Consider the following 27,304-nt stretch of genomic DNA (forward strand, 5'->3'; position numbering starts at 1 on the left):
GAAGAGATGAAAAAGCAGCAGCTACACATTACTGCAGGTTTCTCTTGCATTTACAGTCAGGCCCTGACAGAGTCACAGCAAACTTTTAAAGTGGGAGGGAGTTGATGAAGGGGTCAAGTTATATGTGGTGTTACGAAAAACTGCTGCTAATGTAAGGTAGTGTGGAGACCTTGTGTAACGAAGGAGATCCAGGGGCAATCCAGCTCTACAGGTACAAAGTCAGGGTATGTACAACATTCCCACAAAATCTTCCTGTATTATCACTTTCCCTTTGGACTCTGCAAGGAGGTAACCTGTACAGTCTGAACTGTGCTGCTGTCATCTTGAGATTGCAGACAGAAATATGATCTTACCGCATGTATCTTAACCTTTGAGTGTCGGCTTGCAAGGTACACTAAATAGTCTCATAGCTTCCTCCACTATTGTAAATCCCAGGTGGTTCTGCTCTTTTCCATAGAACCCAGTGAACATTGTATCCTGGTCACAAACCATATGTCTAGGGGTTACTGGAGAGAAGGAGAAAGGTGTTGACTTCAAAATATAGACATCATTTCCAGATAAAATACCTAACAGCCAGCTTGAGACACTGAGAGTTTAATTAAAAGGGAAACTTGGATTATTAAGGACTCCAGTGGGAAGAAGTGAGAAGGGCACAGCTGTCCATATGCTGGCTCATTGGATTTGAGCAAAAAAAAAAAAAAAAAACCAGCCACCCACCTTTTTATTTTAACAGCTGCATTCAACCTTTCATCTAGGATTAGCAAATGTTTTCAGTCCACTGATCCGCAGTTCAGTCAGAGCACATCAAATAAAAAGCATTTACCACTGTCAGGATTTATTTCTGCAGAAAGTGGAAAGATGTCTGCCTCTGGCAGCTTGAGTTTGCCCCAGGTGGTAATTCAGTATACATTTGGGCAGGGTTACAGTAAAGAGCCAAAGGATTAAAGATGAGCAGCAAAACTTTTTTGTTTTTAAACAAAACCCAAAACGCTCCTATTTATATACTGATCTGAAATTTTAAATGGTTATTCTGCACTCATCTCCATGGTATTCTAACACCTAAGGATAAATAGTTTTGAGAAGTCTTGAGAACTGATTACTTTCATGTTTGTTCTATCTCAGACCTTACATATATGGTCCTACTGCACAAGGAGAGAGAATGCAGATTCTACAGAACTTCAAGCACAATCCAAAAATCAACACTATCTTTATTTCCAAGGTAAGTGAAGGCATTCACTGTGATACTGCATCAGGTTGAAGGGTGCAAATTTATTTTAAAAATGCAGTAAGTTATATGTGCCAACTTATTTTTGACATACTACTTATTGCATCACCAAAATTGTATTTTTCATTGTCTTCATTTCTTAATGTGGGAAAATAGCTTATTGCTCAGAGGATGCTTTTGTATTGTAGGTAGGTGACACGTCATTTGATCTACCAGAAGCCAATGTTCTGATTCAGATTTCGTCCCATGGTGGGTCTCGAAGACAGGAGGCTCAAAGATTGGGACGTGTGCTGAGAGCCAAAAAAGGTAAATGAGGTTGGTTTTGGGCTCTGTGTTGTGCGTCCTAGTACAAGATTAGGAATTTTTAATAATTTAGGTTGAACACTCAAATGTTGGTGTAACGCACAACATCCATATAACTAAGCAGGCAGATTGCCATAGTCGGCAGTGGCCACTGTTGACCCAAGATTACATGCAAGATAAAAATTGAAGAGTAGTTATTAAACTGTACTGCACTAAGGAACTATCTCTTTTCTGCTTCTTTCATGTTCTCTACTTATCCTGACTTTTTCTTTCTTTTCCTATATCTTTCTCCTTTTCATATTTTTTGGTCTTACCTCCTATCCTTTCTTGTCTGCCTGTTGGAACCCTTGTTCCTGCTTGGCTCTCTCTCCTTCTTCTTCTTCTTCTTCTTTCGTCTTTCTTTGTTTTGCCTTTCCATTCCTTTAAGAACTTATTGAAGTCCATTTTCTTCAGGAAACCCCAGCAAAGTACAGTCTTGAAACACATTTAATCAGTATTCTGGAGATTGGGTCTCATTGCAGTTCCTAACGAACAAGTGTCATCATTACCAACACCGCTGTCAAAATGAGCACAAATTGATAGTCTTGTTGAAAGTATCTGCAGAGGTCAAGTATTTGTCTGTGTGTTGAGACCGAATTATCTTATCACTTGTCTAGATAGTCCCTCCAGAGCAGAGGTCAGACCCTGGCAAGCTGGTGTGGGAAAGCTTGCACTAGTGCTGTTTGATGCTTATTCTGTCCTGTAGAGGACAGGTGTGGATGGGCATGGAACCACCAAAACTTCAGAAAATGGTTAACAAACAAATCCTGTGTTTTTCCCTTGATGCACTCCTCTGCCTCCCTTCGAGGCTTCCGGGTGATATGATGTGTAGAATACTGTTCTCCCTCCCCACCATCTCCTGAGTAGGACCCTCTATTTATTCATTCCTCCCTCTTGGGTAAGGGCTTTTTTCTACTTATGTGGTCCTGGGTGGGATGGGATGCGGGAGTCTCAATTGCTTCTCTTCTCTCCTACTTAAACAATTTTAGGATTGACTCTTTCTTAACACATCTTGGATTTCTCACCATTTTATACTTGGTGGGAGAATGCTTTGGTGGCTTGATTCTACTGCAGCACTCGGTACTGATTAGCTCCCAGTAAAGCTGAAGGCCACTATGGCACCAGGACTTGCAGGCTCAGCCACTGCTCCCATTCCATGGCACATTCATGGAACACAACTTTCGAGGTATCCTCCGAACTCATGAATCAGATCTTGGAGCTTCAGATATCCTCCCTTCTTCGGCCACAAGATGGACCACCAACTGGTACCTTCCACCAGCGTAATTTTCACATTTAAAAACTAGATAAACGTTTGCAAGACAATGAGAGTATATTTTCAAGTTGTCTTTGTAGTTGCATAATCGTAGTACTTGAAACTGCCATTCTCTGAGCTGTGGATTTTGAGTTGAGAAATTTGAGTGACAGATCTCAAAGCAGCTCAGTGCTTAACACTTATAATCACTCTCCACCTCAAACCTAATCTGTTGAAAATCAGAATGAACATTTCTTTCAGTCCTGAAAGGTTTTTGTTTTCAAATAAATGTAAATTAAAAAACTTGTTAAGTTTTGGCTGCAGTTCTTGAATGATGGCTTCCATAATTAAGGAAGAGGATTCTAATTACTACTTGGCCTAGATGATCACAGTATACCGTTGTTGGTTCTGTGGTCCCTAAATATCCACTTCACCAACTCTGTCCTCACCACTCACTGTGGTTCTGATGACCCAGAACCAATGAAATAAGAGGAGAGACAACTAGAGCATTGATGGTGGAAATCTCGTGAATCTGACCAGTTATGATGTGCAGACTTTAAGACTGTATGTTGTGGCTTTCCAGGAAGTAAAGACAGGTTTCTTCTCCTTCCATCACAACAGAATTGTTTGAAATGATCAACAGCTTGGTAAAGCCTGTAATCACTGAGGTTGAGCTTGACTTGTGTGAAAAATTTCATGTTGTTTTGCAGACAAACTTGTTCTGATTCGGAATGAACTGTCTGTTGATGCAGAAACAGAACCATGTCCAGCAGGGGGAAATGCTGTCATCTTTGCTTGAATTACAGCTGGTGCCATTCAGGTTACAGAGGTTCTGGAGTGCTTTTTGTGCTACAACTTTCGAGTGAAGGCCAGCTGGAGAGTACTGTGTCCGTTTTTGCTTGTGTGTGTTAATGTTTCCCTATGTGGTGGGAAAGATGCCAGTGGGTCTTAAGCTATTGAGGCCAGAGTTCAAGAAACCAATTCTTGATACTGACATTCCGGCTAACTGTGACTGGGTATCCATCGTCCATCTGGGGAAGGTCATTAAGAAGGTGGTAGTGGGGCAATGCTCAGTTTCTTGATTGATCAGATATCCTTGGCTTCAAGTCAGTTGAGTTACAAGTCGGGTGCCAGTAGTGCACTGATTGCATTAGTTGATTATTTACCATCAATGGACGGAGACGTGCTTATTCTCTCAAATCTGTAAGCTACCTTTGATGGTTTGGAGCATAAGACTTTGATTTACTTGTGGACCCTCGCAGAAGTGGTTGAGCTGCTCTCAAATGGCTCTGGTATTGTTCTGGGAGAACCTAAAACGTAGCTGGAGGCAGCTCTTCCTTTACTTCAAGGGTTCTTTCCTGCAAGGTACCACTGTGCCTATTTGAGGGGGAGGGATAGCTCAGTGGTTTGAGCATTGGCATGCTAAACCCAGGGGTTTTGAGTTCAATCCTTGAGGGGGCCATTTAGGGATCTGGAGCAAAAAAAATTGGGGATTGGCCCTGCTTTGAGCAGGGGGTTGGACTAGATGACCTCCTGAGGTCCCTTCCAACCCTGTTATTCTATGAGCTTGGGGCCAACTGTAACATAATCCTGAAAAAAGAAAGAGAGAAAGGAGAATGTTAATTGGCTGGGAGAGGCAGCCAGAAGAATTTTAGTAGAACTTGCTTGCTGCCCTCATTGAGAGAGTGCAACCATTTGTAACACCATAGATGTCACATCCGGGACTGCTTTTGGATGCCTGGATAGTGACCATAGTGAGTACAGTGCTGCTTTTCCCATCCTTACCATGTAAGAAGTATGACCTTATCTTCAGTTCAGACCTCGCCACAATTATCCATGCCTTTATCATCTGGAAACTAGATTGCTGTAATGCACTTGATGTGGGTCTACATCTGATGAAGTGAGCTGTAGCTCACGAAAGCTTGTGCTCAAATAAATTTGTTAGTCTCTAAGGTGCCACAAGTACTCCTTTTCATCTTGGGACTAGTTAGAGGCTGAAGCTAGTGCAAATTGCTGAGTCCTTTCTGGTGAATGGAATTGCACATGGGAAACATGTCAGATCAGTGCCCTGGGATCTGCAGGGCTTGCAGTAAGCTTCCGGATGGAATTCAAGGAGCTGGTTGTACCTTGTAAGGCCCTAAATAATTTGAGACCTCCTTACTTGAGATCCCTTTCTCCCCTTGCCCGGCCACCACAATTAAGTCACTGGTGGTGTTGGAACTGGAGGTGCTAGCAGGGCATTCTCTGTGAAGGTCAGTGACTTGGTATCTTGCTCCCGAACACTGGACTGCAGAGTGTTGTTTCTTAACCTTTCTGGCATGCTGTAAAGCTCCCCTCCCCTCCAGCTACTGAGGAGAAATGGGCAAGTTGCATATTTATGGGTTTTCCATTTATATCAGGTGCCCTTCAGTTCATAGTCTGGGCACCCAAAGGACAGGATGGGTGCATATATTTTTATAAATTAGAAGAAATATACTACATGCATTTGTGCTACTTTTCATTAGGGTAATCTCTATTAGATTCAGAATCTAATTTCCAAGTGGACTCCAAGTAATACACATTTTTATCTACAGGTAAAGTTCCCTCTAATTCACCTTCCTTTAGTTTTCCATTCCTCAATGCTCTCCTGACCGATAATCCTAGTTATTATTGTAGCATTACTCTAAATGTACATATCTAATTTTATAAATCATCTGAGTCCCATTGACTAAGTGCCTAGGTTGCTTTTGAAAACAGAATTTGCATTCCTCAGTGCTTAGGTGCTTTTGAAAAATGTACCTAAAGTGCCTTGTATTGAGACAGCAGTTATCTGAAGCACTGTTTCTGTTTCAAATTAGAAAGTGCAACCCTTAGTGCACACTCAGGATGTGGTTCCTTGTTGCTTAGATTGCACAATGGGAACAGTATGAATTTGAAAATGTGTCTGAAATAGATATAACATTTGCATTATTGTACTAGCTGGTGTGGGGGGAGAGGGCTTGGATTCTCTAATAGTTGCTTTGTGCTGTTTGAGCCATAAAATCTATTACCCATATACAACTACTGTATATAGCCTAGGTTATTCTGAATTTTGAATAGCCGTACTAATTCCTAGCTAAATATCTTATTGTCTCATCTGGTTTTGTGCCATGTCAGTGCAAATCTCTACATTTACATTTATAAAACTTTTCCTCTGGTATGTTGCTGCAGTGCTATTTCCTGACTTGAATCTCAAGCACAATTTAAATTGTTTTTAAGATTATCCTGCATAGCATCCTTGTGAATTTTTGTTCTTACCTTGTTTGGAATACACAACTCAACAAGCAGTATTTTCCTCCAAGAGTTAGGTCTCCAATATCTCCCATTGCCTCTTCCCATATTCTTTTCAGGCTGTCAGTAGTTCTCGGCAAGAATTTCCATGCTCTATATGTGATCACTTGCTGATTGATCAGATTACCGGAATGCATGTGTGCAGTTAATCTTTTTAAAGTATGTTCAGAAAAGCAATTCTGTAAAAATAACTTTACATTTCTGCTCTGGATGTTTTCTTTTTATCCTTCAATTTACTCATATAGGCTAATTGTCCAATACCTCTCCTTTCCTAGGGACGGTTGCAGAGGAATACAATGCCTTCTTTTATTCCCTTGTATCCCAAGATACTCAGGAAATGGCATATTCAACCAAACGACAAAGATTTCTGGTAGATCAAGGTTACAGCTTCAAGGTAATTTTGTCCCTTTAATGTGGAACACTGATGACTTGTGCGCATAATGTCAAATTCGCACATATTGGAGTCTTAATGTACCTCCTAAAGATAATGAAGAGTGCAATTGGTTAATCAGTTGGTGCTTACAGGCAACTATTGTTGCTGTAACATTACTATATTGTGGTGCCTGTACTGCTGTAGAGGACATGGTAAGGTAGCATTAATTACAGCATCTGACAATGCAAAGCATTCTGACTTTAGAGCAGGCAACAACTGGGGAGTGGGATCAGAGTAAGAACACTTATGGGGAAAATTGGCTGATTCCACAAAAATGGGATGGCCTTAACCTGTACTTGGAAGTTTTGGAAGCCTTCCCATTTGAGAGTGTGAAGAATAGAGACTCAACTAAACTAGCTTTGTGTCCCCAGTTGGTCCAAGTCCTCATTGCTGTAGGTGTTACTGTGTATAGTGTACATCAGAGTCCAGTGAATATCTTGGTATATTTTACTTCCTCTGGTTATATCTTAAGAACGCTACTTTTTTTTGTTCATTTGTGACCTTTTCCTTCCCTCCACTTCATCAGTTCTGCTTGATGCTGTCATGAAAGGCTTCATAATTGAATTGCAGTTTGAACAGCCTTTATTCCTGAAACCATATTGCCCAAATTAATGATTCAGTGGTTGGTATCTTTTTTTTCCTCTTGGGATTTGTTTTCAGCATCCACACTTAGAATAATACCTCTGAGTCCTTACTATCAAAGATAGCTCTCAGAAATTTGTAAATGAAGCATTTCTGATTCCTTATCATTGGACCAGTGGCTTCAGTATGGCTGGCATAGTTAGCAATAACTATCCCAACAATAACAGGTTGGTATCAACATTGCCTCAAAGATTAGCACCACCATTGGAAGAAGTCTACTCATCTTCCAGCAGAGAACCTTCTCCCCACCATTCAAAGGACAGATCTTGAGCCACCTGACCAACCTCCTTCATTCTGTCCCCAAGATTCCTCATCTTCTCACAACAAGGCAGTTGTCTTGGAACTTATACTATCTCCTGATGACTTTAGGCCCTTCCAGAAGCTGTTTGCCTGGATTGTTGATGAAACAGAAACCTCATTGACTAAGGAAATTTATTTGACATAATATATTATTTCAGTTCTGCTATAATAGCATTGCCCATTAACAAGGGCATTTTAGAACTGCAAAAATTCTATGGTGAATGCAAGCAACATTACCGCTGACTGCTAAAAGAGCAGGAAACAAAGGTACCCAATAGGCAAAAGGGTTTTAAGCAATTATGCACCCTCCCAACACTGGATTATTTTGTGGACTCTGCAGTTTATGAAAAAATGAAACCATTTAAGAGTACACCAAAGGAAAAAGACCTAAAGAAAGTAGATCTCTTTGGGAGGAAGGCTTATTCATCAGCATCACTTCAGCTACAAATAGTGAATTAAAGCTTTGTTTGCGAAATTGAATTATGTAACCTGGGACATACTATCTTTCTTTCTGCCCAAACTCTATAGAATGGAGTTAAAAACTATTATGACTAAAAATAACTAATGGCAAAGAAGTTACAGGCAGCCATGGATGCATCAGACATGATGGCTAGACATAGGACCACTGCAGTTACTATGTAAAAGAGATCTTGCCTCTGGTATTCCTAGGGAGACACAGAATACAGTAGACTTCTCAGTTTTGGGTACAGATTTATTAATATGACATACTGATGATGATGCTTTACATGCCGTAAAAGATTTCAGAGTCGCACTATGGTCACTGGGCACTCAGCCCCAAACTGCAACCTATTAATACAAAAGGCAAACTAGACTGAAGACACCCAGCTACTCTCAACAATGGCCTTCTGAGTACCCACCTAGAAAGAAGCCGAGACTCTCTCAAAAGAAGTAAAACTTTCGCAATCACTATTCAGACTACACTTGCTGCCAGATAGCAGATTTGATGCAGGAGTTGAGAACCCACACTGAAACTGGATGAGTCATCCCCAAACTCTACCTTCAGGTGCCATCTTTCTCTTTTCTACCAATCCCAACTGGAATAACAGTTGACAAATGGGTGTTGGAAGTTGTCTCCACTGAATACCAAAACCTATTTAAATCCTTCCCCTCTCCCCCAAATCCCTTCCCATCCCTCTTCAGGGATCTTTCTCATGCAAACCAACTAAAAGAAGGGGGAGGGATAGCTCAGTAGTTTGAGCATTGGCCTGCTAAACCCAGGGTTCTGAGTTCAATCCTTGAGGTGACCATTTAGGGATCTGGGGCAAAAATTGGGGATTGGTCCTGCTTTGAGCAGGGGGTTGGACTAGATAATCTCCTGAGGTCCCTTCCAACCCTGATATTATATGATTCTAAGTAGTTTCCCTTCTTCATCTAGGGATCCTTGAGAAGCTACCTGTGGAGTTTAGGGCAAGAGGCTTCAGATCCCAAAATATCCTTATTCTGAAGACAAAAGGGCTTCTTTGTCCTATCTTAGATCTGAGCAGACTGTAAAAATATCTGTGCCATTTCAGGTTCAGGCTGAAAATGATTGCGGCTATCAATCCCTTCCCTTTAGCTCAAGATTGGTTTGTAGCTGTTGATCTCCAAGACGTGACTTCAATACTGTGATCCAATACAAGATGCTACTGTTATGTCCTTCCACACACCAGTAGTCTTCACAAAATGCCTACTTGTTGCGGCAGCATAACTGAGACAACCCTTTCACATCTATCCATATTCAGACAATTGGCTGGTCAAAGGCTGGTCTCATCAAGAAGTCACCGCAGCCTAGAACTATGTCCTTCACCTATGTAGACAGCATGGGGAAAGACTTCCAACCCTCACAGAGTTCATAGGAGCCCTACTTGATTCCAAGTCACCCAAAGCATACTTTCCCAAAGACACATTTCACTCTCTCTAGACAGTTATCACCAATATCAAAGTGAATTAATCAGCCACAATCAGAACTTGCCTCAGATTTAATGGCCACATGTCAGCATGCACCTACCTGACACCACTAATCAGATTTCACCAATGTCCATTGCAATGCTGGCTAAAGTCAGTTTATTAGCCCAGAAGACATCAGATGACCACATACAAGTTGTGGTTCTAGTTTACATCCTGTTATCTGACCACCAGTTCAGTTACATCAAGAGAGTTCAGAAGGGGGGGTATCCTTCTCTATACCCTCCTACAAAGACTGATAAGACATCAGTCAGGAACAGTGCACACCTGGACCACCTCCAGATACAGGGACTTTCCACTGCACATGCTTCCCACTCTGGGGATGGGATAAGAGAACAAACACATGAGAGATGTGTATTCATGTTACTTAATCTGCTACTGGAAGGTCTCCAGATGCTGTGGGGATGAAAGTGGTATAAAAATCTAGACAGACTAGAATAGGGGTATGGTCCCAAAAGGACATGAATCTATACATAACTCTAGAATTATGAGCAATCTCACTAGCTTGCATAGTATTCCAACCTGTTTTAAAAAATTCCATAGTACAGATTCTCACAGGCAACACACCTGCAATGTATTATGTAAGAAAGCAAGGGAGGTACCTGCTCATCACCCCTGGCAGAAGGCAATCAAGTTATGGACATAATGTCAACTCCATGGAATAACCCCAGTAGCTTTTCATCTTCTAGGAGCCAGCAGTGATTTCACAGGCTTCCTAAGAGGACAGTCCATTACCAACCACAAATGGTCACTGAAGAGTTCCCTTCTCAGACAGATATTTCACCAGTGGGGAAATCCCATTATAGGTTTGCTTGCCATCAAAGAGAAAACATACTATCCAGTCTTTTGCTCTAGAGGAGATGTAAGCCTGGGATCCTCACAAGACATCTTTTGTACTGTGGGATCAATATCTCACTTAGGCATTTCAACGGATCTTGCTAATACTCAGGATGATATGGAAAAATACCTGGGGTACAGCCACATTGATCCTGATAGCTCTACATTTGCCTAGACAGTTCTGGTTAACAGAACTCAGAATGTCTACTCAGCCTCTGATAGCCCTTCCAGATTGTATAGACGCAACACAGAAGCAAGGGCAAATATTACAGCCAGGCCCACCAAAAACCACTGCACCTTACAGCCTGAATGTTGGCTGATTGAATGCCGCTAGCATGAGAAATTCTACTGCAGAGCAGAAAACTCTGACAAGGCATACTTATTCCACAAAATTGATTGGGCAGCCCAGCACAAGCGTGACCTTTTGGAGGCCCCATACCTAAAATCCTTTATTATATTTATTATATTATATTTATTATTATACATTTGAAATACTTTGAACTTTCATTCAGATTCTTTAAGGTCCACTGTGCAGTGATTTTTGGCATGACAACACCCTCTTCCAGTCATGTTCAGTTTTTCTTACCCCACTCTGTAGATTTTGAAAGGGGTTACTCCATATTTACCTACCAATTAAGGAATCCCTGCAATGTGGGATCTTAATATTGTCCTTTCAAGCCTCGTGGGGGCTTTTCCCCACCACCTTTTTGACATAAGACAGAAGGGTCAGCAAACTTCAAACTCCCATGGGCAACCCTCCTTAAACAATATTCCATTGAGAGCTCATCTCACATTTATCCCCAAAGTTGTCAGACTTTCATTTAAAACAATATTTATCTCCCCGTTTTCTTTCCAAACCCCCATTTCTCTCCAGAGGTAAAGAAACTTAACACCTTAAATGTTTCTAGGGTCTTACTGTAGTATCTTAATAGGACAGAGACCTTCAGACAGACTCCCAAACTGTTGCCATAAATAGTGCTTCTAAGAGGCAAACGGCTTCTTTCTAAAGGTTTCAGAGTAACAGCCGTGTTAGTCTGTATTCGCAAAAAGAAAAGGAGTACTTGTGGCACCTTAGAGACTAACAAATTTATTAGAGCATAAGCTTTCGTGAGCTACAGCTCACTTCATCGGATGCATTTGGTGGAAAAAACAGAGGAGAGATTTATATACACACACACACAGAGAACATGAAACAATGGGTTTATCATACACACTGTAAGGAGAGTGATCACTTAAGATAAGCCATCACCAGCAGCGGGGGGGGGGAAAGGAGGAAAACCTTTCATGGTGACAAGCAAGGTAGGCTAATTCCAGCAGTTAACAAGAATATCAGAGGAACAGTGGGGGGTGGGGTGAAGAAATACCATGGGGAAATAGTTTTACTTTGTGTAATGACTCATCCATTCCCAGTCTCTATTCAAGCCCAAGTTAATTGTATCCAGTTTGCAAATTAATTCCAATTCAGCAGTCTCTCGTTGGAGTCTGTTTTTGAAACTTTTTTGTTGAAGGATAGCCACTCTTAGGTCTGTGATCGAGTGACCAGAGAGACTGAAGTGTTCTCCAACTGGTTTTTGAATGTCATAATTCTTGACGTCTGATTTGTGTCCATTCATTCTTTTACGTAGAGACTGTCCAGTTTGGCCAATGTACATGGCAGAGGGGCATTGCTGGCACATGATGGCTTATATCACATTGGTAGATGCGCAGGTGAATGAGCCTCTGATAGTGTGGCTGATGTGATTAGGCCCTATGATGGTATCCCCTGAATAGATATGTGGACAGAGTTGGCAACGGGCTTTGTTGCAAGGATAGGTTCCTGGGTTAGTGGTTCTGGTGTGTGGTTGCTGGAGAGTATTTGCTTCAGATTGGGGGGCTGTCTGTAAGCAAGGACTGGCCTGTCTCCCAAGATCTGTGAGAGTGATGGGTCGTCCTTCAGGATAGGTTGTAGATCCTTGATGATGCATTGGAGAGGTTTTAGTTGGGGGCTGAAGGTGATGGCTAGTGGCGTTCTGTTATTTTCTTTGTTGGGCCTGTCCTGTAGTAGGTGACTTCTGGGTACTCTTCTGGCTCTGTCAATCTGTTTCTTCACTTCAGCAGGGGGGTATTGTAGTTGTAGGAATGCATGATAGAGATCTTGTAGGTGTTTGTCTCTGTCTGAGGGGTTGGAGCAAATGCGGTTATATCGTAGCGCATGGCTGTAGACAATGGATCAAGTGGTATGATCTGGATGAAAGCTAGAGGCATGTAGGTAGGAATAGCGGTCAGTAGGTTTCCGATATAGGGTGGTGTTTATGTGACCATCGCTTATTAGCACCATAGTGTCCAGGAAGTGGATCTCTTGTGTGGACTGGTCCAGGCTGAGGTTGATGGTGGGATGGAAATTCCACCATGATTTCAACAATTTCCATCCAATGAAGTGAGCTGTAGCTCACGAAAGCTTATGCTCTAATAAATTTGTTAGTCTCTAAGGTGCCACGGGTACTCCTTTTCTTTTTGCGAATACAGACTAACACGGCTGCTACTCTGAGACCTAAGAGTGGCTATCCTTCAACAAAAAAGCTTCAAAAACAGACTCCAATGAGAGACTGCTGAATTGGAATTAATTTGCAAACTGGATACAGTTAACTTGGGCTTGAATAGAGACTGGGAATGGATGAGTCTTTACACAAAGTAAAACTATTTCCCCATGGTATTTCTTCCCCCCACCCCACCCCCCACTGTTCCTCTGATATTCTTGTTAACTGCTGGAATTAGCCTACCTTGCTTGTCACCATGAAAGGTTTTCCTCCTTTTCCCCCCCCCCCCTGCTGCTGGTGATGGCTTATCTTAAGTGATCACTGTCCTTACAGTGTGTATGATAAACCCATTGTTTCATGTTCTCTCTGTGTGTGTGTGTGTGTGTGTGTGTGTGTGTATATATATATAAATCTCTCCTCCTGTTTTTTCCACCAAATGCATCCGATGAAGTGAGCTGTAGCTCACGAAAGCTTATGCTCTAATAAATTTGTTAGTCTCAAAGGTGCCACAAGTACTCCTCTTCTTTCTAAAGAATGTCTATGCATATGTCTACACTGCAGTTGGGAGGTGCAATTGCAGCAGTTGTAGACATACCTGAGCATCTTTGATGTAGTTAGATCATAGCTAGCTCAAGAAACAACAGTGAAGCCCTGACCACCCAGGACTTGAGGCACATACTCAAGTGGCCACCACCTATGGTGCTGCATCTTCTCTAATACTGCAATTCTAGTTATCATTGATCTACTTTGGGTATGTTTACATGTTGCAATCAAACTTCAGAATTGCAACATAGACGTATACTGAGTTATCCATTTAGGGTATTTCAGCCTGCTATCACCTGGCTGGTATACTTTCTCCAGACGTCAAAGCTGATTCCACTAGAGCGCAAACTTGTTTTACAGACCTTTACATATGAGATAAGCCTGGCAGCCACTTGTAGAACCCCCTTTAACTTTGATTTAAATATTATGCCCTCAACTTGTTGGAAAGATCAGGTGTCAAATATGGTAAGGGAATGTTATCCTGATTTAGTGGCAGCTAGGACTCTTCAGTCCCCTCTTCCAGATGGTGACTGATAAGCAGAGCCCTAGAATGGGTTCAGATTCTCTGAGGAAAAAACTATTATTTATCTTACAATAACTCTGGTTCTTCAGTGTTTTGCCCATGATCCGCCCTCCATCCCTGCTTTTTCAGAGCTTTTGTAATTGATGTTAAGAATTGTGGGAGCTGTGGGATGGTTATGGCTGCTCTGCCCTTTGTCCTCGGGTGAGGGAAGGGGGTCATTAGGACATCCACAGTGCAGGTGTAGCCCAATGGACACTACTATAGAAAGATTCTGACCTTGCACATATGAGGTATATGCACAACCTTGAGTGGGATCTGCGTGGATAAAACATCTAGAAGAATCACTTTTTTTCATAGTCTATGGCTAGTTAAGAGGACCGCTTCAGAACAGGCCTCACAACTGAAATAATTCACCGCAGTCTTTTTATATGAAAGCCTTTTTTGTAGCATATCGAGTTTGCCCAAATAGTTGCAGATTAGTGTTGATCTAATAGCGAACAAGCCTATGTGGTTATAGCCAAAAAGACTCAAAGAAATCTCTTTACTTGTATTTGAATGCCTTGGATTATGGAACTAATTAAAAAAGGCCAAAACAGAGAGATTTCCTTTTTGCAAGTAATCAGTTTTAGGTGCCTTAAATTGGCATTATAACTAGGACAGTGTAAGTGCCAAATGATTGGTGCCAAACTTAAGGCTGGTAATGTGGGAAGAAGTAAAAAAAAATAAATAAAAAATAAAAAAATAGTTTTTTTTGAAACGCCTGCTATTTATGGATAGTTTTATGTACCATTTATTAAATAGTTCCATGTGTTATATCTGTCTGTAGGGATAAAAATTGTGGCTTTTTTCTTATTTTTGCTATTTTGTGTGGCTTTTTAAATAGAGCCCTCTTGTCACGATTCCTTGCTCAGAACACAGTGAGTTAACTGCACTTGGCTCATGTTATATCTTATTAAAGTATATTCTCTTTGAAAAATACTGCTCTATAAATCTAAGACTTTTATATTAAATCTTTGGTCTAGCAGGTTTTTCTGCTGTTGGTCTAAGAATCAGTGAAAACTTATAAATTTGACCCATCTTGAACCAGGCCAGCTTGAAACAAGTATTGTATACTGTTGAAAATCAAAGAGTCTCTCTTTAGTTGTAGACATAATTTTGTTTTTAAATCATCGCAAGGGACAGATTAATACTTTTTCCTGTTAGAAGCTGGACACGATCTTAGCAGATGCTATTTTTCATAGATTCACAGATTGTAAGGCCGGAAGGGACAATTGTGATCTAGTTAGCCCTGTGTATTGGAGACCATAGAGACTTCCCTGAATTAATTTCTGTTTAGATGTTTTTCTAAAAGATAGACTCTATTGTTCAATCTTGATTTTAAAAAACCTCCAGTGAAGGAGAATCCACTGCAACTGTTGGTAAGTTGTGCAGTGGTTAATTACCCTCACTGTTAAAAAAAAATATGCACCTTATTTCTAGTGTGAATTTGTCTAGTTTCAACTTCTAGGCATTGGCCCTTGTTACATCCTTCTCTGCTAGATTGAAGAGCCTGTTCTCAAAGTTTTGTGCCCCCATGTAAGTATTTGTCAACTGTGCCAAGAACCGATAACTGTGGAACCTCAGTAGAAACATACACCCCCTTGATAATGATTCCCCATTTGTTTACATTTTGAGACATGTCTGTTAGCCAGTCTTTAATCCATTTGTGTTCCATGTTGATATTGTATCATTCCAGTTTCTTATTCAAAATGCTTTACAGAAGTCTAAATATTACACGAACACTATACCTTTGTAATTTCATAAATATGTATATATAATATTGTTTGACAAGATCTATTTTCCATAAACCATGGTGACTGGCATTAATTATATGTTCTAAACAGCTATATAAAGCAAAGCTTTATAAAATATGATCAGTTTGGTGTCCTAGCTTCCTAATGGTATCAAGCATTAACCTCTTAACTGTAGAAGTTCAAGAGAACTCGGGTGTTCAGAGGATATCTAAATTGAGATGGGAGAGGAAAAAGCCAGATGATAAATCAGTATGACCCAATTTGAATGGCTGTCTTGCAACCTGCCACGGCTGGGAACGCTGGGAAATCAGAAATGCACCCAGGACTAGAGCATTTTTTAAAAACAGTAAACTTGGATCAGTAATCAAAATGGGGAGGGAATGTCGATTCCTTTCTACTCTGGATTTAAACAGAGATTGTATTTGAGTCTGAGAGCCCTACTGAGGGGGAGAGATGTTTCAGTGATTGTGAAAGAAACTGAATTTACAGCAAATGGCCATATATTGTAAACATTCTTTTTTCACTAAGACGAAGAAGCAGAAGCTGGGAGACTTAGGAGTTCCCTAGGAAAGAAGGACTTTGAAGTAGAGTGGAGATAGCACATTTACTATACTTGCCCAGATATCTGACTAAATAGGAGACTAAAATATGTGCTAAACTGTACTCGTATCCTTGGTGGTGAAGGTAAATCAGGGTGGGATGCACATGTCAGAATTCTCATAGTGAGAGCTGGTGGATTGTGCCTCATGAAAATGTAGAATAGTGAAGAAAGCTAAAGGAATAAACAAAAGAGGGTCAGTCCATAAGAAGAAACTAATCTAAAAAGCAGTTTTCTGCCCTTTTTATTATTAACTCAAATATAATTACTAAGCTAAATGTGCTTAGCTCAATTTCCTTGTCAATGTGTCCTTGTCATTAAGCATTGGGATGAACATTTTGAAATGCCTTCATCCTCAGCTATGTGCTTTTGTTCTAGTCTCTTATCTAAATGACATTTTGCATTAGGTTCCTTTAGCACCAGAATGTAACAAGGCAGGTGTATGGTATCATTCACTTTGTTTTATGTGTATTTAGACTTGGCAGAATTCAATTTTTAAAAACAATAATTTTGATGAGTATATGAGTTTATTTTCAAGTTTGTTTTTTTCTTCTAATTTTATCAATTTAAATTTTCCCATTTGTATAAAATTGGGGGGAGGGGTCAGAGAATAATTTAATGACCGTAGATGTTGAGAGTCAAAAATTAGAAGCTTTATAACTGTTAAAACACAAACTGTCAACATCACGTGTCAAAATATACAAAGTAAAATTCTTTAATCAAATTCTACGTTCCGAAACGTCATTTTTCTTTCCTTGCCCATCTGTCAATTTTGATTATCATTGATGGAAATATTTCTGTCAGTTCATGTGTGTGGTGAATCGAGGTTTACCGACATTTGCTAATTTAAAAATGTAATCTTTCCAAGCCCACGTATATTTGTGCTAGCTGTGAAGCAAAGCTGTTGGACTGCTAATATGCTATAAATGCAATAAGGTCCATTGGGGGGCATAGTTGATTTTCTTGGGAATGGGAGAGATGCTAATTTAAAAAAAACTAAACTGAACACTGAAAAAATGCATCCTCTACCACATTCTGCTTCCTAGGTGATCACAAAGCTTGCAGGAATGGAAGAAGAACAACTTTCATTTTCATCCAAAGAAGAGCAGCAGCAGCTTCTTCAGAAGGTCCTGCAAGCATCTGACCTGGATGCTGAGGAAGAGGTGGTAGCAGGAGAGTATGGCTCAAAGTCAACTCAGGTAAACAAAGAGTGCTTAGCTTCTGGTAATCGTGAACTACAAATGCTACAGAACTGGACCCTTACTTCTTAGTCTTGCTTCTGCATAACCGTGCCAATATGCAGAAAGTAGAATAGAAAAATAGAATTCTTTACTTTCAGCTCCTATAACACCTTAGTTAGCAATAAGAGTAACTGCTAGCTTAGGTACTAGAGAGGAATGAGACACTTGAACAAGTGTGACGTCTACTGTATCCTTTTATGTTTTAGCAAAAAGAAAAGGAGTACTTGTGGCACCTTAGAGACTAACAAATTTATTAGAGCATAAGCTTTCGTGAGCTACAGCTCCCTTCATCGGATGCATTTGGTGCCCGATGAAGTGAGCTGTAGCTCACGAAAGCTTATGCTCTAATAAATTTGTTAGTCTCTAAGGTGCCACAAGTCCTCCTTTTCTTTTTGCGAATACAGACTAACACGGCTGCTACTCTGAAACCTGTTTTTATGTTTTAGGACATTGGCAGCAGATGGCAAATTTCTTCTATTGAGATCAGTTTTATGAAATACACATTAAAAATATCCTAGTGCACTTAATTTATTTATAGTGTCACACTGATTGAAAAGTTTCATGCTCCAAGACCTTACCCCCTATAGTACTTCAAATAGGGCTGACTGTTAAGGATATTCAAGAAGATCAATCTTCATATATGCTATTTTATTTTTACTCATAGAAAATAAAACATGATTTCCCTAAAAATAAACATGAGAAACTAAGGGCTTTTCTACACAGGGAGATCTAAGAAAATTAATATCAACCAAACGTGTGAATTTGTAGTGGATTAGTTAAACCACATTAAATTCCTGTATGAACACCCTTACTCAGAATTCAAGTGGCCTTTATTTGGTTTAATTCATTTCTGAAGTTAATTAACCTAAATTGAATTAAGGCCACTTGAATTGAGTGAGGGTGTTCCCACAGGCTTTTAATACTGTTTTACTAATCCACTTCTAAAATTAATTAGGATTAATTTTCCTTAGCATCCCTCCATAGACAAGCCTAAGGCTTGCTAATATATTATGAGTTAAGGGGACATCATAGGAGTGTTGCTCAGACTTCAGGCTTGACCATTAACTGTGGTGGCATTGGGCTGGAATGCCCTTTGAATTCTCAATCTGTTGAGGTATCTTTTCTATAGATCCATTGCTTTTATTATACCAACTTTAACTAGAGAGGCATATTACTCTTGCAGTTAGCCGTGAGGTGCTTTGGTTGAGGAGCATCCCTGGAGCAGGAGTAGGGGTATACTTACCTACGCACTTCGGAATACAGAATTCTTGATCATCCACTAAGTGTCCAGCGTTTGTATTCAATTTAAAATAAATATATATTTATTTGATCATTCAGCATTGCATCTAGCTACTCTGGCATCAGTGGGTTAAGGACATTATGTATATAGTTAAACTGAACAATTGTGATTTCTCTTACTCTAGGTGTCCCGTCGTTTTGGCACAATGAGCTCCATGTCTGGAGCAGATGACGCAGTTTATATGGAATATCACACTTCACGGAGCAAGGCATCTTCAAATAAACATGTCCATCCACTTTTCAAACGTTTCAGGAAATGATGTAATACATGGATGCATTTTGTCAAATTGTGGACCTATTTATCCTTCCATACAGCAGAATATGGAGCCTAAATATCTTGACCCTTAAAGGACTCTTCAATGTGTGGCTATATAGATGCATAAATAGTTTGCAATATATCTATGCTGATGGGTGAGACTGAAAAAGTGAAGGAACTATCTCTGACCACAGAGAAAGATGTTATAGAAGGACTGAACCCTGGTTATGCCTGTGTGGTGTTCCCAAGGTAATAAAACCTTTATTTTTATCAAGTGAATTTAAAGACCACTTTTTAAGCAAATGCTGCAAATGTGATCTTTTTTTGTATATCAAGTTTGTACTAATGTTTAAAATTTTATTTATCTCAAATATTCTAGTTTGAAAAAAACATAGGGAAGTCTAAAATGATTGAAGGAAAAACTTAAATAAAACGAATAAAAATCATTCCTTGTGCACATTTTATTATGTTTGTTTTTTACATATGGAGAATTGAGTAATTTGTACTCCTAATTTAACCTAGTTTAAATTTATGACAAACTAGCTCAACATGTCATGATGCTTCAAGAGAAAAAACCTGAAGAGGGACTTTGTCACTGGAGTAAAACAGGGAAAAAATTTAAAAGTTAATGAGCAATCCATTTAACCTGTATTTTTGGGGTTCTTACTACAGTTTATCTTCTGTTGTATACATCATACACTGCCACCATAAATAATCCTCTGTTTAACATTGTCATATTACCATGGAAATTTACAAAAAGAAAAGGAGTACTTGTGGCACTCCTTTTCTTTTTGCGAATACGGACTAACACGGCTGCTACTCTGAAACATGGAAATTTAGTTTTGCATAAAAAGGTAGTATTTTACTTGCTATAGGGAGAGTTGAAAGCTGGGTTGCAGTGGAGAGAGCCCTCTTTTAAAACATAGGTATTTTTTAGTCTTGGCAATACTGGCAAAGAAGTCTTCTGAAGTGAAAGTTAGTTTGATTCAGTGATGGATTTGCTTTTACCACAGTGAAAATTCCTAACAAAATAAATGTAATCATGAAACTGCTGAGATTTGTTTTAAACACAAACCCACCAAACAGCCCCCTAATGATATAAAACCAAAACTTTTGATATTGCATTTATTAGCTCCTTTCTGTGAGTAGGATTTTTGTGAATAACCTATAATGTAATGCTGCCCTTGATTCATCAGTTCAGATCCAAGGTTAGGATTAGCCTTACTATGCTGGATGAGATGTATATTCGGGGCTAAGTCTTCAGGTAGCTACAGTGCAGGGGGATCTTTTGAAGGGAAAAAAACAGAGATGGACTTATTTCCTTACGGGAAATGAACACCAAAGCTCTGTTTATGCTGGCGAATGCTGGTGTTTCCATTTTTTGGTTAATGTGCTTGGAATGCAAACTGTTAACTTTCACACAAATGCTTCTGATGTTTCACAAGTATTCCCAGGATCTGTATAACTGCACTAGATCCAGACAGATTTGAGAATTGAACCCAACCGGTTCAATTCAAATTGTTTCATTGTTAGTCCCCCCAACTTCATCTCACAATACTCAATTCTCCCTCCCCTGTGCTGTATCTTCCTTCATGTGGCAAGCCTGGAACTAGTCAAGGTGGTGCTTGGGTAGCTTGATTTAAGATATCTATATAGGAATAATGTGTGTAGTATCTCGGTGCTCATTCCTTTCCCCCTTTGAATTCCTCAGACAATAAGCAAGGGCACAGCACTGGAACATTTGCCCATTCCTCATATCTGTTCTCTTTGTCTTGGGCCTTACACAAAGTGGTCTGTTGAACTGTTTGTTTAGGAAAACAGAATGAGGAAGGGGGATGATGTGATCATTAAGCATACAAGTTTGTCAGTGTTCCTAGTGCGACACTTATCTCTGCCAGGTTTTAATGCTCACTTCAGAACCACTTTGTTTTTACAAACGTTGAAAAAGCTGTACTATGCCAAATATGGAGATGGCTGTAATTTACTAGTTAAATTAATCCTCATGATGCATTTATAGCACTGGCTAGAGCCAAACATGTGCTCTGCAACTTTGACAATGCATGTTGGTCCTGACATCTAGCCCTCCTGTTACGGCACTATGCTTGGAAACCTCTGTTGTTCAGACTGTGCTCGGCCCAGAAATAGTACGCACAACAGCATGTGTGGTAAGAATTAAGCAAACCGCTGCCACTCATTTCAAGAGTAGAATCTAGGTCGTCAGAGCTGTATAGCTAGTGTGTATTCTACTATGCTTAGAGAGAACATTGCTACATTTTAAAACAAACAATAGTTTCCCTTGTTTAAAGTTGTGCATAACTGTATCTGGATCATAGCCTGCTAATGTTCCATAAATCTGATTACTCAAAGATTAAGTTTTCAAAATTCTTATTAACAGTCTGAAGAATGGCTATTCATAGGTCACTTACTGATGATAGAGTAAAACCTAAAATGTCATCTTCAAGTGACTCTTCCACCTTTTTAAAATGAACACTTCAGAGTATCCCCATACAGTTTCTAGTGTAATTTCCTTCATCCTTTAAAGATAGCTTTTATTGTGTAATCAACTTTTTCTGGTCCATAGGGTAATTACCAAAGGCTGGTTTGACTGTACTGTACCTGGTTTATTGATGCAGACGTTCAGCTGACCTACATGATGAACAGCTCACTGGAAGAAGTGAAAAATGATCTCTGCTATAGTTGAAGATAATCTGCCCCATTTTTTCCTGTTTTCTCTGCCATGCACCCAAATGCTCAATTCATTTTTGAAGAATGGAATGGAACACAGCAGAATTGCTTCAGCTATGGCCCATCCTGTAAAGTGCAGAATATCCTTAATTCACATGTCAATGGCGTACTCAATTCAGATTCTAAGGTGATGGATGCTAGTATAAGAATCCGGGTGGATAGATGTGTAGGGGCAATGTGGTGGGAAGATTGCTTTGATGCTCAAGTCTCTTTTCAGGGATTTGGTTGCAGTGTTTACTAATTCTCCCAAAGCTCTTAATTGAATAATTTTCTGTGAACAATTTTTGGAATTTAGCAGGGCCCCAAGTTTCCAAAGGTGAGCGATGGAGTGATAGCTTCCTGTTATGTGATGGGGGAAGTATGAATCTTTGCCTGAAGACGGAAGTGATCTATACAGGATAGTTCTCTATCCAGTCCTGGGTGTGTCCCCATGTGGATGGGTGTATCCATTGCTTGTGTGAAAACAAAAGTGAAAAGGGCAGGAGGTTTTATGTTGTAATCTGCGTTGACATTGGAGTCTCTCAAGATGATGATGTCTGGAACTCTAAACTCTTCTGAACTCCATTACCACAATCAGATAGTGCTCAGTCATAATTAGAGACTCTCTCTTACAGAAAGCCATTGGTGTCCAAAGGTCTGTAAAATAGAAGGATGTCAGTTTTCTTCCTCCTTGGTTGCTTCAGTCCTATTAATGGGAAACAGCAGCCATTTTGAATCTTCATAGAATTCTCTGTCAAAAAATAATTTTTCAGCCTCTGCTGAAGAAACTTTCAGCTCTTCGAGTACTTGTCCATATGTACGTACGTACGTGTGTGTAGTCCTTCCAATCTCGGCACACACGTACCCCATGAGCTTGAGATTTGCATTCTTTTGGTCAGCAGTGTCTGTTGGATCTGTGCAGACATGCCCTGAGTGCCCTCATGCTCCATCCCAAGGGCATAAAAGGTGGTGCGGGACCAACCGCCACATAGTTCTTTCTCCTCATCTTTGGGTTTGAGACAGAGCTCCAAGTGTCGATGCTACACTCTCACTTGATATACTAATTTCTAGTTTAGTTATTTAGATTGAGTAGTTGCCCATTGGTATTCCCCTTTCTGTGAGCTTTAGTTAGATTTTGGAAGAAAAATTCTTTCCTTCCCTTTGTATATATTCTTGACCAGAACCTTCCTGGTACCAGGACATGTCACACTGATGGGCACACAAGTTGTCTTTTTTTTTTGTTTTGTTTTGTCTGGGGGAGTCCCATATCCCCAATAAATGCATTGTCCGCAAGCCCTTTTTCTAAAAGGACTTTAAAAGCCAGAGAAGCAAGGCTTAAAATGTTTCTTCTGAACTTCTCCGTGCAGCCTGCCTCAGATCTGGGTCAGCCTTTGTACCTGGTACATCAGTTTGTGATAAAGAGATGTGCCCCTGGGAGCCCAATATCAGTTAGCTGCAGGGTTCCTTTGACTTCCATAGGTTTGGGTAGGACAGTCCCTGTTAAGAGTACTGAGACAGAAAGGAGAATTGTTCCTTCTCTAAGAGTAGAGGCAGTTTTTTCTCGAGAGCTCTATTAAAAAGAGAGATCAAAATAATCCCTTCATTCCCAATCCAAGGAGATTTCACAGCCTGAGTTGAGGGCCTTCAAGTGAGTGTACTACTAACTGTTCAATACCATTAATTGAAGGTGGTACTTAATAAATACAGAGACTACTGAGGTGTGTGCAGTACCACACATGTCAGCACTGGCTCCTCTTAGGTACAGATAAAGGTATTGGACCTGAGCATTTCAACTCTGGCTACTGTCTGGCCATATTGAAACCACTGGGGTCCTTATTACAGGCATACCTCACATGTACTGTCTCAGAGAGCTGCTCAGAGGCAAAAAAAACAGTGCAACCTCAAGCATCCCCCTCATGATAGCATCTCGAGGAAGAACAACCTAGAAATTAGGATATTCAGGCACCAGTAACCACTCTTCTTTGTCTCTAGATGAGATGGTGATCCCTTTAGTGCAGTCTCATCTGGATGATTATAAAAGCATCCAGAAACAGATGATGAGAGTAGTCCAATCGCTTCGCATTCTGTTTGAGAAGGTACAGAGGGCTCGTCATAAGTTACTGGATGTTTTGCATGCATCTATGCTGGGAAAAGTTTCCGAGATCCCAAGAAAAGTGCAATCAGCAATGGAGGATTTTCTGTTTGAGGGTTCAGATTTTTTCAAAACGAAAACAGATGATGCTTTTCTTTCTTTGAGGGATTCCTGTATCATTCTACACCTGCCTCCTCTCCACCTTCCCCATCCCTATTCAGGAACCTCTTTCATGAGAGATTTACTCCAAGAAGTAGAATCATTTCCGTCTCTCGGAGCAATAGAAGAGATTCCTCTACAACTGAGGGAAAGGTTTCTAATCAAACTATATCCTCATACCCAGAAGAAAGGGGGATAAAGGCCAATTCTGGATTTGAGAGCACTTAATACCTTTATCCACTGAATAAAGTTCAGAATGGACACCTTAGCCTACATAATACCATCTCCAGATGAAGAAGATTGGTTGCGACTCTCGACCTTCAGGACATCTATTTTCATATCATCATACATCGGGTGCACAAGAAATTCCTGATATGTTACATCAAAACCACTACCAATATAGAGGTCTCTTTGGCCTTTCTATAGCACCAAGGTTATGTACAAAAGTCTTAACAGTAGTAGCAGTACACCTAAAGAGACAGAATAAGTGTGTCGCTATACCTGGATGACTGGCTCATCAAAAGTACAGAGCACCATCGAAAGCATTTTTGAGCTATTCATACCCCTTGGACTTATCTGTTGACTTTTAGGCCATTATTACACCAATGCAAGAATTTATAGGGACCATTATAGACTCCAAGACAACCAGAGCTTAATCTACAGCAGGTTCCAGACTATGACCATGCTTGTTTCCCAGCTTCAGACAAATCCTCAAACCATACTAAGAACTTGTCTAAATCGACTGGGTCACATGGCCTCCTGCATTTTGTCATGCTGCATGCTAGACTGCACCTTTGTTGCATAAAGGTCTGGCTGAAATCAGTGTCGTGAAATTTTGAGCTAGCACAATTTAGACATACCTCTGATGGTGCCACAAGATGTTCTCTGCTCTCTTAGTTGTAGAAGAACCATAACAAGGTATGAATGGGAGTCCCTTTCTCCCAACTATCCCAACCAAGACCATAGTGACTGATGCTTTGTTACTGGGTTGAGGAACCCCACTTGGATCACAAATCAGGCAAGGCAAATGGAGACTCAAAATTCAAGAACTCAGTAGTGTGCAAAGCTTGCATGGAGCCCTTACCTCCACTATGCAGACTGTCTATTCAGTTAATGACACACAACACAACTGCCATGTTTTATACAAACCCACAAGGAAGGGACTCTATCTCCTCTGTGCCAAGAAACAGTTCAATTATGGAATTAGTGCATTCAACATCAGATATCTCTCTCAGCAATTCCCCATATGGGGTTACAGAACACTCTGGTGGACGATTTGAGCAGATACTATTCATCAGAGCATGAATGGACAATTCACTAGTCAGTTATTTAGTTGATTTTAAAGAAATGAGATCATCCAATCAGTAGTCTTATTTGTGATTGATAGGAACAAATAATGTCAAGTACTTTCTGCTCCCGAGGGGGACAGAGTCCAGGATCCCTATCATATGTGTTCCTTGGTCTTGTGCACTGATGCACACTTAGTTACTGATTGTTTTGCTCCCAAGGGTACTTAGAAAATGCAGCCAGGGTCATCCTGGTAGCTTCTGCCTGGCCAAGGCAGTTCTGGTACCTGAAACTGTTACAGTTGTCAAACCATTCTCCAAAACTATTTCCACTATTCCTAGACCTGTTATTTAAGAATGAAGGAGCCATCCTTCATCCCAGCACATCCACCCTTCAGCTAACTGCCTGGTTTCTGAATGGATGCATCGCTGGGTAAGTATACCCTGTCACGGGGTGTCAGATAGGCATCAAGGTGGCTTTCCTCCTGTGCAGGGCAGCGTGGCCTAGTGACCAAAGTCAATATGGCTTCCCTTCAGTGCAGGGCCACGTGGCCTAGTGGCCAGAGTCAATAGGGCCGCCCTTTGGTGAAGGGTAGCATGACCTAATGGCCACAGTTGATAGGACTATCCTCTGATGCAGGGTGGTGTGTCTTAGCGGTCAATCGATAGGGCTGGGCAGGCAGCCCTCACTGTATAGGGTCCACAACTTCCTTGCTGGGGCAAATCAGCAACAAGTTTGGGCCTTGAAGCCAAAGGGGAGCAGGCCATGCCACCTAGTGGTGGAGCTGGAGGCCAGGGGTGGGGAACTCAGGCCCTCCCTACTCCACTGGATCCCAGCCCAGGGCCCCATGAATAGTGAGTGGTCCCAACACTGGGTCAGTGGGATACCACTGAAATACTCTGACTCCATGCCCGGTACCACAACTGGACCAATATCTGGTTCCCCTGGACTATTTCTGACCCTGTCTCCCCGCTCTATAGCCTGCAGGTCATCCTCCTCCTTGGGGCACTTGGTGGGTGGGGTTTCCTTCAACCCATGGGTCTTGGTGTGGTTGGTCTCTGAGGCCTCTGGTTCTGACAACTTCTGGGTGGGAGCTTGCAACACATGTCCACTCACCTCCCTGGACAGCCCAGACTGAGCTGGACTAGCCTGTCTTATAGCCTGCCTCCAGTTGGAGCATGTCCAGCAAGGGGGCATGGCATCCTCTGCAGGGTCAGTGTGGGGTAAATACACCCTGGCACAGGATGTCAGAAATAGAGAAGTTCTGTGCACCAACTGAACATTTTAACTAATAGCCGAAAGACTCTACCAGGAAGACTTATGCAGCTAAATGGAGATTTTCAGCTTCGTGTGAACACCATCACTTTCAGCCTCTTGAGACACAAATCCTTGCCATTTTAGACTTCTTACTCTCTCTAAAGAACTCAGGACTTTCAGTTTTGTCATGGTGCACATTGCAGCTGTTCGCCCATTCCATCCATCTAGAGAGACATATACAATTTTTTTCCTATTCCACTATTTTCAGATTTCTTAGGGAGATTTTCCACCTATAAGAAGAACCAACTCCCACTTGGAACCTTAATGGTGTACTTGTGGGCCTCATGGGTCCTCCATTTGAGCTCATGGCATCATGTTCTCTTACATGTATCTATAAAGACCTCCTTCCTTGTAGCAGTCACATCAGCTAGGAGAATTGGGGAGACAAGGTTACTCATGGTGGATCCCCCTTATACTATTTTTCACTCTGAAAAGGTGTCTGAGACCACACCCTAAGTTCTACTGAAAAGTTTAAATCGGGTTATAAATCTACCTATATTTTTCCAAACCTCATTGTGGAAAGGGATCTGGGGGTCATAGTGGATCGCAAGCTAAATAAGAGTCAGCAGTGTAACACGGTGCAAAAAAAGCAAACATCATTCTGGGATGTATTAGCAGGAGTATTGTAAGCAAGACACGAGAAGTAATTCT

The 27,304-nt window shown here is 40.8% G+C and overlaps 1 protein-coding gene across 2 annotated transcripts in view; it reads left to right on the forward strand.

The window, feature by feature from the left end:
- The window catches only part of ERCC3 (ERCC excision repair 3, TFIIH core complex helicase subunit), a 52,014-nt gene extending 32,494 nt beyond the window's left edge, over positions 1-19,520 (forward strand). For both annotated transcript variants that reach the window (XM_038422275.2, XM_043504897.1), the window contains exons 11-15: positions 1,123-1,219; positions 1,414-1,531; positions 6,404-6,522; positions 17,325-17,477; positions 18,944-19,520. In XM_038422275.2, coding sequence (XP_038278203.1) covers positions 1,123-1,219; positions 1,414-1,531; positions 6,404-6,522; positions 17,325-17,477; positions 18,944-19,078 — 622 coding nt within the window. In that variant the 3' untranslated portion in view covers positions 19,079-19,520. The remainder of the gene's footprint in view (positions 1-1,122; positions 1,220-1,413; positions 1,532-6,403; positions 6,523-17,324; positions 17,478-18,943) is intronic.
- Positions 19,521-27,304: the final 7,784 nt, after the last annotated feature.

Source organism: Dermochelys coriacea, chromosome 11, assembly GCF_009764565.3.
Source record: "Dermochelys coriacea isolate rDerCor1 chromosome 11, rDerCor1.pri.v4, whole genome shotgun sequence".
In the NCBI taxonomy this organism is placed as follows: domain Eukaryota; kingdom Metazoa; phylum Chordata; order Testudines; family Dermochelyidae; genus Dermochelys; species Dermochelys coriacea.